Raw genomic sequence first — 13,316 nt, 5'->3', positions numbered from 1 at the left:
AAATTCTAGTCAAATATGACAATTCATTATTGTTTTCTCTATTTTCATCTGTCATGTATTTATGCTGTAACCAAACACCTGTTTGGATTTCAATAAAGAATACAAAATGTAAAAATTCAACAAACAATGGTTGGCATGGTGTATGGACGTGGTGTTTTTTAAGGGTGTGGTACCTCATATTTTTGTCAGATAGATAGGATGTTTTTATTATAGTTTTTGAATCAACGCATTGTTTACGAACACCGCAAACTCGCCCTAAACTTTCCTTAATACTGACCCAATAAATTCAAAACGATTTTGTTTTATCTTCCAATCAGCTTTGAAGCACAGGAATCCCCCAAATGGACAGTCCTTGTAATAACGTATATTTAATTACTTAATTTACCCAAAAATAAACAGCTTATAAAGTGTTTGAGGTGAATCAACAGTAGTTTTCCGATTTTCACATCTATTCAATTGATAAGTAAATAATACAAGAATAGGACATGTCCGAAAACAAAATGTAATTTATTGTCGACAAAACGTTCTCCTTGTCATGTTGTGTAATCAATCATTAAAGAGTGATACTAAACTCAATCTAATCAGATTCACCCTCATTTGTTTGATCACATTTAATCTATACATTTAATTTACTGAATTGTGCTTTTATAGTTTAATTCCATCATTACTCTATCAACTGTACCATCAATCAGTTAAATTTGGTGTTCTGTTTAGTAGCAACATCTTCGTTTTCTAAACTAACCTTGTTTTTATGCACGTGATAACATATTGCTTGTGCATAAATAGAATGCTGACTTCTTGTGTACTTTATTTGCATTACGTACTCTCATTCATTTGTCCAACTTTGAAAATTATATCATACTGTACCAGCAGTTTAAAATAAAGGACTAAATTTCAATTTATATGCCATAACTCTCTTATGCATTACGAAAAAAAAGACAAAATCTAGAGAAGCCTGTTAACTGCTTTCATCTTTATACTTGTTGAAATGTATCAAACAGTGGGCTACTTCCTCAATGTTGTTGTGGAAGCTTGCTCGCCTTTACTGCAGAATTCGTGGGTTCGAACCCCAGCTTGGTCAACATATGTATGTATAAAACACTAGGCCAGGTGATCATCAATGATGTTTTGGATATAAACTCTGATGAAGTACCCAAAAGTTTTAGCACTGCATGGATTTGTATACAGGAAATAAATGCTACAACAGACGTGTAAGAATTTGATGTTAAAAAAGAACACCAAAGCTATTCTTTTTCCCACTACTTACGTATAAGGATCCCTTGTTGGTGTTATTTCAGGATTATAAAATGCTATATGATTTGTGTTTTCAATGAATTGATAATTTTAATTTCAAGTTTCATAAACTACTTACATGAATTATTTTTGAACATGTGCAATTTTAGGGATCACTAAGCCAATGACGCTAATAAGGAGATGGATCTGGTCACACATCCGGAGCATCAAAGTTTTCGTTTCTGTGTTTTGTACACTGTAGTTTTGTTTTCCTGCCGCATTTCGGTTTTTTTTCAAGGAATTGTCAGTTTGTTTCGATTAATGAATTTAAATGTGCCTCTCTTTAGGCTTCAATATTTTGATATTATGTTGGTTTACCTTTTCATATACTAAATTACGTACTGGATTTTATATCTTAGTGTTAAAACTGACTGTTTCTACTTTTTAGCTCACCTGGCCTAAAAGGCCATGTGAGCTTTTCTCATCACTTGGCGTCCGTCGTCGTCGTCGTCGTCGTCGTCGTCGTCTGTCGTCGTTAACAATTTTTCAAACATCTTCTCCTCTGAAACTACTGAATGGATTTGAATGAAACTTAGCATGATTGTTCCTTAGTATATCCTGCACAAAATGTGCGCTTCGATTTTTGATCCGTCAAAAAACATGGCCGCCGTTACTTAAAATAGAACATAGGGGTCTAATGCAGTTTTTGGCTTATATCTCAAAAACGAAAGCATTTAGAGCAAATCTGACATGGGGTAAAAATGTTCATTAGGTCAAGATCTATCGGCCCTGAAATTTTCAGATGAATCAAACAAACCATTGTTGGGTTGCTGCCACTTATTTGGTAATTTTAAGGAAATTTTGCAGTTTTTGGTCATTATCTTGAATATTATTATAGATAAAGATAAACTGTAAACAGCAAAAATGATCAGCAAAGTAAGATCTACAAATAAGTTAATATGACCAAAATTGTCAATTGACCCCTCAAGGGGTTATTGTCCTTTAATGACAATTTTTCACCTTTTGTTCATCATATTTGCTAACTTTAAAAAATCTTCTCCTCTGAAACTACTTAATGGATTTGGTTAAAACTTAGCATGATTGTTCCTTAGATTATCCTGCACAAAGTGTGTGCTTTGATTTTTGATCCGTCAAAAATCATGGCCGCTGTTACTTAAAATAGAACATAGGGGTCAAATGCAGTTTTTGGCTTATATCTCAAAAACGAAAGCTTTTAGAGCAAATCTGACATGGGGTAAAAATGTTCATTAGGTCAATACCTATCAGCCCTGAAATTTTCAGATGAATCAAACAACCAATTGTTGGGTTGCTGCCACTTTATTGGAAATTTTAAGGAAATTTTGCAGTTTTTGGTCATTATCTTGAATATTATTATAGATAAAGATAAACTGTAAACAGCAAAAATGATCAGCAAAGTAAGATCTACAAATAAGTTAAATGACCAAAATTGTCAAATGACCCCTTAAGGGGTTATTGTCCTTCAATGACAATTTTTCACAATTTGTTCATCATATTTGCTAACTTTAAAAAATCTTCTCCTCTAAAACTACTCAACTAAATTACACCAAACTTCAACTGAATGATCAGTAGGGTGTATAAAATAAAGTTTGTGCTTTATTTTTTATTTCGTCAAAAACATGGCCGTCATGGCTAAAAATAGATCACAGGGTAAAATGCAGTTTTTGGCTTATATCTTAAAAACTCCAGCATTTAGAGCAAATAAGACAAGATGTTAAAGTATTTATTAGGTCAAGGTCTACCTGTCCTGAAATTTTCAGCCGAATTGGATAACTGATTTTTCAGGTATAATGCCCCTGAATTGATGATTTTAAAGAAATTTTGCAGTTTTTGGTTATTATCTTGAATACTATTATAGATACAGATAAACTGTTAATAGCAAAAATGTTAAGCAAAGTAAGATCTACAAATAAGTCAATTTGACCAAAATTGTCAATTGACCCCTTAAGGAGTTATTGCCCTTTAAAGACTTTTTTCACAATTTGTTCATCATGTTGACTTACTTTAAAAAATCTTCTCCTTTGAAACTGCTGTATCAATTTCAGCCAAACTTAGGCTAAATGAGTTCGAGAGTATCTAGTATAAATTTTATATTTCATTTCCTTGTATGTCAAGAAACATAGCTCCTATGGCTAAAATAGAACATAGGAGAAAATGATTTTTTTTTTGCTTTTGAAGAAAATAGGACGATTCAAAGAACATTTTAAATCAATAAATTGAAAAGCCAAAATAATCATTGATGAGAGATTAAACCAAAAAAATTTAGGTGAGCGATTCAGGCTCTTGAGAGCCTCTTGTTTATTTTTAAATGTAGGAAGAAAGAGGAAGTTTTTTTTTAAATAAAAATATTTTATTCAATTTTACACCCGAGTAATTCGACCATTTCTCGCTAGTTAATGTTATTGTAGTTCTGACTTGATTTCAACAGACCAATCAACCCCCCCCCCCCCTAGTCGAACAGTCTGGAGGAGGACGGAAAAAAACTCATAGACGTTTTTCGTGGTACTGCCAGCAGGAAATGACGAAGGATTTATACGGCAGATGTCTTGGATATAAACTTTAAGCCAAAACTGACTTGAAAGTAATGTCATTCTTGAGATTTAAGTGTTATGTCAGTGCTTTGAACTTGAATAATTTCAACTTTTTTGTGTTATAACTCCATATTGTAATTATTATATACCCTCCTCGAAATCATACATCAGTCCACCTACTCGTATATATTTTGCTCAAATTTTCTATGCTTATTATTTTTGTTCTCGCTCAAATGATCTAAATTTCGACGTTTAAATGATAAAGATTAATTGCAAAATAATACTTTATTACACGAAATGTGTGAATTTGATGCACAAGTAGACAGTCAACGGGGAAATGATGGGAAAACGGACATTTTTTACGAATCTTCATTGACTTAGTTTAAACTAAAGTAAACTGCCAGGACCAACATTTGCAGGTATAATCATGTATAAATATCAATGATATAGCTGTGAAAGCTAGTATAAAACGCGACAGAAAAAAGAGAATGTTAAATTTTATTGCAAAGTTTTCCCAAGTTCAGTCAGTTAGCGGATCCATTGGATTTGGATGGACATCACATTCATTAAAAAAACCTTTTTAATTGTGTTCTTGATTCGCGAAAAAGCAAACATTTTTTTTTAGTTTGTTCTTTGTTAGAATTAAACTAAATTTATAATAATATATATAATATAATTGATTCAAATCTTTATCTTTTATAAGGTGTGAGCCGTTTAACACTTTAAACCAGCCCATCATGTTAAAGTACGTTTAACACAAAGGTATGCTTTATTCTAAAAATGGAAAACACTGAATTATACAATGTGATTTTAATAATTTTGATATTCATACAAGACTAAGTGAGTTTTCATAAGTGCATATAAAACGTGTAAAATAACAACATAGAAATTGCAAATTTTTGCTTTAATGATATAAAATTGAAATATTAAACTGCAATTATATAGTAAGAAATGTCAACAACACAAAAATCCTCTTTTGAAAATTCGTTGCAGTTTTTTTTGGTTTTTTTTTGTACATATATATAAAATGTCACTGATACATGAATTCATTGATCCAACATTGTTTTCAAACCTTTACTAGCAGTAGGCATGTTAACATGGCGTTACTCAATATTCTGTTTGCCGCTACAATTCTTTTTCCTGGTAAGTCAACAGAGATTTAAAAAAAATTCTTGGTGTAATCAGGGTTGTACAGAATTTAATACCGTTGTTGAAAATTCATTAACCTTGAGGCACAGCCTCACAACGGTGTAAAATTCCACACACCCCTGATGACACTATGATAACGAATGTATTTCTGATGAACAACTCTTTTAATTTTTTTTTAAACCAGGATGAAAAATGGCAATGACAAATTTCCAGTGTAACATTTTCAAACAATGTTTTCTTAATTTTTGGGAAATTAAGATTTTTTGGGAAAAACGAAAAACAAAATTTTGTTTCTTCCAATTTTTGTCCTCAATTTTTTCATTCCTTTATTTTTGCAAAACTTTTACCATTTATCATGTTTATCCTTGGGTAAACAAGGGTGTTTTTTTACACCGGGGAAATTAACCAGTCAGATTGCAGTAGTTTTTGCTTCATAAGAAATAAATGTGTTATTTTACTCGTTAAAATGTAACATAATGAAGCACAAGGTTTTATTTATGACTGGTTGTGTATTTTTTATGCTTATTTTTTTAATGAAGGAGGGAATAAGGGGAGGATCGGGATATCACTAAACATGTTGAATCCCGCCGCATTTATGCGCCGGTCCAAAGTCAGGAGCCTCTGATATTTGTAAGACTTTTTTTTTTTATTTTAATTCGTTTAAATGCAACGGGGTTATTATGCCGTATGTTTTCACTTTTAAAACTAATGAACATTTTTATTTAGAGGCAAGTTGATGCTCACCTCCGGGTGCGGGATAAGCTGACTGTATGGAAGATCGATTGGTGGCCTTTGGATATTATCTAATATTTGGACGGGTTGTTGTCTTTTTGACTTATTCCCCATTTCATTTCCTTTCTCAATCTTATTTTATGCTTGAAAGGGAGATTCACTAGATAAACTGTATCTGTTGATATTTTTTTTATTATATTTTACTGTTCATTTTCTGTTCGGAATCATACAAGAACATGTGTTTCCTTCCATGGAGAGGAGACTTAGTTCTTCAAAGTGTATGGAAAATCATCCTATCATAATTTAAAATGAAGAATAATTACTAAATAGTTGATATTTGAATAGGTGTATGGCCCGTAATACTTATAGTCTAGAGCTGTCGTCTTGTCGGATAGCTTTGCACACAATTGAGAACCATTTATAATATAATAAAATAAAAAAGGGTCGTTTTCAGCTGTCGAAAAAGTCGAACATGGCTTCAATAGCATATCCAGTTTAATATTACCCAATGAACATACCTCTTGCATTTTTTCACTGCCTTTTTTATTTCAGTTGATGGTTATGTAAGGGTGGATAATTATCAGCACTCAGTTTACATTCAAAAGGAACGGAATGGCATCTTTAAACAAGCATCAAGTATAACCTTTCTGGAACCAGCGATCTACGACTTTATGTCTGTTGATACTGAAACGGAGGTAGATGGTGTCAGTCAGAGAGGTAAAATATCTTTTAACCATAAAATAACAAATTACAACCGATAGACATTATAGAGCATATAAGTCAAGTGAATGTTATATTTGACGGCAGAAAATATGTTTTTTTTTAAAGAAAATCAACTTTCTTAAAAACAGACACAATCTCGCTATTTTATTAAGAAAATTGAAGTACAATATCTTGTCAACAAGGAAAGCATTTCTTGTTATGAACTTATGATTCTGGGCCCAAAAAAAACAACAAAAAAATCAAAATGTTTTAATTAGTTTAGCTTTAACTTAGTCAATCAAAGGTTTACATACGTAGAACTATTGATGAAATATTCTTTTGAATAACAAACTATGCATTTATAAAATTCAAAAACAATGGCATATATCTGCCATGATGTTAGATTAAATTACATCTAAACTTCTTGGAACCAGTGTGCTATACAATGCAAGGAAAGTTATGTTTTTTTAAAGTTTCTCTTTCTTTGTTGTGATGTTACACTATTATTTAAGGTTAGGGTGACTGTTATTACCTATTAGAACGTTGAAACCCTCTGCATTTGTTTGCACCTGTTCAATGCCAGAAACCCGATGTTCATTGTTTTTCGTTTATTGCTGTGAATCATGATAAGTGTTTTTCATTTCTCGTTATTAAATAGATAAGACAGTTGTTTTCCCGTTTAAATGGTTATACACTACTCATTTTCGGGGTCCTTTATATATAATAAGATATCAAAGATACCAGGATGATAATTTAGTACGCCAGACGCGCGTTTCGTCTAAATAAGACTCGTCAGTGACGCTTATATCAAAATATGTTATAACTTGCTGTTCTGTGTGAGCCAAGACTCCTTATTGAAGACCGTAGTCTGACCTATAGGGGTTTACTCTCGTAATGTGGATGAAGAGTTGTCTCATTGGCATTCGTACCACATCTTCTTATAATTATATGTTGATTGTTTTTTTGGGCACAAGTCAAGATACCGTATAGTTATTTTTTGTTTTGAACTTGAATGAGATATAACGAGTCCAGAACCAATCCTATATATACCAATACATATTCTTAGTATTTGACTTTATTTCATAATCTATTTTGTTCAATTCAATATTTTATCATAAATATTTGTTGTTTTTTAAGGTGTTTCGGTTAAGGTTTAACTACCAAGGCTTTTCCTCATCAGGTATCCCAAGCCTCTAACTAATAAAATAATCAGTTTCAAAGTAAAGTTCAAAGCATCCATACGCATAGAATTTAAAAATTCTGCATACCGGGATACGACACCTGGTAACTTTGTATTGATGTATTGTATTCTAAATTAAATCAGTTTATGATTTGATATAACTATTGTCTTTTATGTTGTGATTTATCCTATAACTTGGTTTATCCTATAACTTGGAGGATGTAAGTAGATCCTTCAAGTTTTTGTGTCTTTTATATGCTATGATCGGAGGTTTTGGAAACATGGTTTTTGTGCTATCATTTTGTTCAATTAGGTGCCAATGTTTTTTAATTGCTTTATTTAGTCCATTGAAGGAAGGATTAAATTTGGTGGCTAAAACTAATGGAGGCATTGCTCTTTTGTTTTTAAGCTTGTACCTTAGACAATCTTTTCTTTCCTTATGAAGTGCATTTGTTATAATGGGGTTGATATCTTTTTCCGAGTATCCCCTTTGGAGAAGTTTTGTTTTAAAAGTTTCAATTTCTTTTAGTGTATCTTTTTTGTTATTTGATGATCTCATAAAACGCATTATTTCCGCAGTAATAAATCCATTGAACACCGATGATGGGTGAGCTGACGTTCGTTCAATATACTGAAAGTTACCAGTAGGTTTACGGTATAGTTTTACGTCTAATATATTATGATTAAGGAATCTGTTTCCTTTAAAAATTGTGACGTCAAGGAATTGAATGCTAGATTGTGATATTTCATGCGTAAATTTTATCAACGGGTGTATATTATTAGCAATGTTAAATAATTCAGTCAGATTATCTTGACTAGAATTAAAAAGAATGAATCCATCATCTCTGTATATAGATAACAGTGCTAAGTTATCTTTAAAAGGAAATATATCAAGAATATTCGTTATAATCTCGAACATTCTTAAATCAGCCAGGGATGGGCTCATTGGGGCTCCCATTGGGATTCCACATGTCTGTCTGAATATCAAGTTATTAAATTCAAATTCATTATTGCATAGAATGAATTGAAGTATTCGTAAGAAGTCCTTTTTTGGTGGTAGAGGTATTTCATGTTTATTACGACATATTTTGTACCATGCTCTGTCAACTGCTTGCAGTATTTCATCGTGAGTTAATGAATTGTACATACTAGTAATATCAAAAGTGCACATAATTATGTCATCCTGTGCCCTTATTTGTTCTATTTTGTTGATAAATGAGGTCGTGTCCTGTGTATAAGTCCATAATTGGCTAACTACCGGTTTTAGGAAGTGGTCTATAAATTGACCAATTTTTTTCAATTGGACTATTGCATAATGATACAATTGGTCTCCCAGGAATATCTATATTTTGAAGGAAATCTTTGTTAGTTTTGATTTTTTCTCTATCTTCATGGTTAATTTTGTGAATTTTTGGCAACATATAGAGTCGTCCCACTCGTATATTGGCATTATTGGCTAGGTATTTATATGTTATATCGTCGATATGTTCTTTCTTGTGTAGTTGTTTGATCATTTTTTGAATAGTTTCGGATATTTTGTTCGTATTAAATTCATGAATTTGCTCATAGCATATACTGTTGTTCAGGAAATTCAGTGTTTGTTTAATATATAGATTTTTATCCAGAACAACAGTAGATGAATTTTTGTCAGCTTTCTTAATAATTATATTATTATTTGAACGTAAGGTTTGGAGTGCCGCTCTCTCATGTTTAGAAAGATTATTTCTAACTTTGTTTATTTTAAGTCTGCATATTTCCATCTTTGTGGCAAATAGATAATTTTCTATTGTGTTGTTTGCTAAAGAGGGTTTAAATCCCGATTTGATTCTAAAAGGATGATTGGTGTCCGCATTAGTTTTATCACTAAAGTGATATTTGCATCGCATTTTTCTACCTAGTTCGTCAAAATCTCGTAAGAGATTTTGTTTAATGTATTTTACATCTGGACTGGGAATAAATTTTAATCCCTTTGCAAGAACTAATATTTCATAGTTTGTGAGATTCTCACGTGAAAACACTTCTATATAGTTTAAAGCTTTTTTTACATTTTCATGAAAGTTTTTTGTGCGTTTAAGATGGCCTTTGTTATTATTATGTATACGGAGTTTACTTTTGTATTTTATTAATCGTTTTTTCTTATCCCTTTTTCTGAGAAATCTTTTTCTATTACTCATAGTAATTTATTTGTATAAAAAAATTTTTGTGACAAAACTATTTTGTTTGTTTGTATAATTATTCCAACTCTAATTGAGAGATGAAATGAATATATTTGAAATTCAACTCTATTTGAGAGATGAAATGTATTTTATTAATTCTACTCTATTTGAGAGATGAATTGATTTGTATTTTGTTTAAATCTATTTCAAAAATTATACATTGTATATAAATATGAATGAGATATAACGAGTCCAGAACCAATCCTATATATACCAATACATATTCTTAGTATTTGACTATATATATGGAAGCAATTCTATAAACGCTTGAAATGACAGCATTTAATTTAGAATACAATAAGGCTATGCATTGTGTTGTGGCTTTATTCATTCTAATGATAGAGTGATGGCTGAATGTATGCATGTTTAACGTTCAGTGGGTAATATTATATGCTTATTCAGAACAACTTAAGTTGATATAAATATAACCGTTCAACAAGTTTGGAATAGAATAACACATTTAGTATATTTAGAATATCAACGCGTTATTTCACAAGGTGACGGTTAACAGAGAACAAAAATTACATTACCAACGTCGACCAGTCAAATTTAACATACTTAGCACTGATGAGGCAAGCATTTTTTCCTCAATGAAGTGCGATTCAAAATCCCTGAACTGTCGTTTAATACAACAAGATGACAATACGTGTTGTCTTGTTCTTACAATCATTCCATAACAGAGTGGACAACCGCAATACATGTACTTATGTTGGTATTAGTATTGAATTATTTAAACTTTTACTTGTTTGTGCGTTACAGACGAATAATCACCGAATCTGACCTAGATATAGGAAAATGTGGTGTGAGTGCCAATTAGACAACTCTTCATCCAAATACCAATTTATAAAAAAGTAAACCATTATATGTCAATGTACGGCCTTCAACACGAAGCCTCGGCTCACACCGAACAACAAGCTATAAAGGACCCCAAATTACTAGTGTAAAACCATTCAAACGGGATAACCAACGGTTTAATCTATATAAAAAAACGAGAAACGAGAAACACCTATATATTACATAAAAAAACGACAACTACTGTACATCAGATTCCTGACTTAGGACAGGTGTATCAATTGGCAGACTTAACTCAATCAAAAAACGTAAATTGATTAGTCAATTAATAACCAGAGCGCGCAAAGAAGTTGTCTTTTTTTCACGCTGTTATGCAAATGATTCTTTTTTTCATGGAAGCTACAACAGATAAAATAAATTTGTAATATTAAAAGAGAAAGTTATTTTAAAAATATTCGAAAAATATTTTCCGATTTTCCCAATAATAAAATTTGACTTCAGTATTTTACTTTTGTTTTGAAGGACACTTAGTACAATTCTACAAGTATGATGACAACTTTCATTTCGCTGTTTTCCCACGACCATATCTTAGATACTACTTCACCAACGAATTGGTAAGAAAGAACATTATACTTACATTTACTTACAAGTTAAGTGGAGGTTTAGCTAGTTATTGACCAGGTTTAACCAACATTGAAAGAAAAATGAAAGTGACTGTACCAATAAAATTGAAATTGGACATAGGAAATATGTCAAAGAGACAACAACCCGGTCAAAGAGCTGACACTATTGAAGGCAAATATTGTGTCTTTAACGCAGCGAAAACATTTGTCCTCATCTTGCTCCTAAACATATAACTGTACAAAAATTAAAACACAACATACAAGTCTAACAAAAGACAGAGGCTCCTTGCTTGGGACAGGCGCAACAATGAAGCAAGTTTAAACATGTTTTGCGAGATCCCAACCCTCACCTTTACCTATTCTAAATGTAGAATTAAAAATAAACACATAGCAGTACAAAGAGAAATATCAGTTTAAAATAAGTCAGAATCCAATGGCATAATAGGTAATAAAAGAAACTTAGTCAGGAATATGAAAATTGTTACGCATTTTTTCCGTTGGTTTATTTAGGTTGAGTGTACGATTTTGTCGGGATTTTGATACTTTCACATATTGAAATGTACATCGGACTGCTTTGATTGATTTGTTCATTTCCCTGTGATAATATGTTATGATTACATTAATCAATTTTAATTGGTGAGTCGTTCTTTGTTGTGATGTTACACTATTGTTTTATGTTAGAATAAAGGTTGGTACCTACCAAAGTTCAAACCCGGTGCATCTTTTGCACCAGTTCTTAGTCCGTAACCTGAAAATCAGTAGCTGTTGTTTGTTGATGTGGTTCAAAAGTGTTTATCGTTTCTCGTTTTATATATATTAGAACGTTGGTTTTCCAATTTGAATGGTTTTCAACTAGTCATTTTGGGGTCCTTTATGTGTTGCTGTTTGGCCAGAGTAAACCAAGGCTCTATGTCGAAGACCGTTTGTTGATCCATAATGGTTTACTTTTACAAATTGTGGCATGGATGGAGAGTTTGCATTCCTACTACATCTTCTTATATATTATCCCAATTTTGCAGTTGATCTCAAAAGTTTAGGGCCAACTTAGTACTCGAGTGATGTAATAATAAATATTAATAGTTGTATTGAATGCAAAAATATATTTTCCTGATTACTTTGTCGAGCCTTTTGCCAGCATGAGTGTTTGTCACCACCTTGCGTCTGTCGTTCGCCGTAGTCCTTTGAAACTACTGGGACAAAGCTAAAAAGGCAAAAAGCATAACTTAACAGTGGACAATGTAGACGATGTGGGTGAGCGACACCGGATTTTAAGAGCCATTATTTAGACACATGTAATACACCTTCACCAAAGTAGTTTATGTTTGAACTTATGTCTTTCGTCTTATTATTAATTTCAGTACTACCAGAATGTATCGAAAATCTTAATGGAACAGATGACAGACAACCCTGTTATTCGTGTGAGGACGTAAACAATTGGGATAATCTTTAATTCAAAGTTAGATACGACATTTAATAGATATTTCTCATACATTATCGTTCATGTATTTGTACTGTTATTAATCTCCTGTTTGAACATTCCAATATATAATACTTTGATAAAAATAAATGAATTCAATGTCTACAATCAAAACAAACAAATGGTTAAAAACATTATGGTTGCGGGCATTATCCACTAATCAGTGGAGCACATGACTCCCCCAAATTGAAGGTCCTTGTGACTTATTATCTACTCGAATAAAACTGGTTAAAAAGTTTTATATTGAGTCAACTGTATTTACAGATGTTCAAATTCATTAAATCGATAAGCAAATAATACTAGAAAATAGCGTCTACAAAACGTTCTCTTTATCATCGTTGTGTGATCAAACAGTAAAAAGTGAGAGTATACCGAATCTAATCACCCTTATTGGTTTAATTCATACGTTGTAACTTTATTTTTTTAACTTCCATTTTTACTTTATCAACTATCCAACAGTTAAATTTCGTGCTTTGTAGAGCAGTACCATTTTTGCTTCAAAAACAAAACATTTTTTTCTGTATGTGTGTAATTTGCTTAATGCAAAAATAGAATTCTTCCTTCATTTGGATGTAACAAGGAGTTGGAAATAAAGGATCATAGTTGAATGATGAATTGAGAATGGAAATGGGAAATATGTCA

At 31.7% G+C, this 13,316-nt stretch overlaps 1 protein-coding gene across 2 annotated transcripts; it reads left to right on the top strand.

Moving 5' to 3' along the window:
• The first annotated feature begins 4,870 nt into the window (after window positions 1-4,870).
• Window positions 4,871-12,823, top strand: LOC134709332 (uncharacterized). 2 transcript variants are annotated; one of them, XM_063569497.1, is made up of 4 exons: window positions 4,871-4,946; window positions 6,237-6,401; window positions 11,097-11,188; window positions 12,556-12,817. In XM_063569497.1, exons 1-4 carry the CDS (start codon window positions 4,901-4,903, stop codon window positions 12,625-12,627), a joined length of 375 nt encoding a protein of 124 aa, XP_063425567.1. In that variant the 5' UTR covers window positions 4,871-4,900; the 3' UTR covers window positions 12,628-12,817. The 2 variants fall into 2 exon arrangements, with proteins under 2 accessions (XP_063425567.1, XP_063425568.1); XM_063569498.1 differs by lacking the exon at window positions 11,097-11,188 and having other exon boundaries at window positions 12,556-12,823.
• The last annotated feature ends 493 nt before the right edge of the window (window positions 12,824-13,316 follow it).

This window comes from Mytilus trossulus, chromosome 3 (assembly GCF_036588685.1).
Source record: "Mytilus trossulus isolate FHL-02 chromosome 3, PNRI_Mtr1.1.1.hap1, whole genome shotgun sequence".
Taxonomy (NCBI): Eukaryota; Metazoa; Mollusca; class Bivalvia; order Mytilida; family Mytilidae; genus Mytilus; species Mytilus trossulus.
Note: the sequence above shows the minus strand (reverse complement) of the source record. Positions and strands in the feature narration are given on the sequence as shown.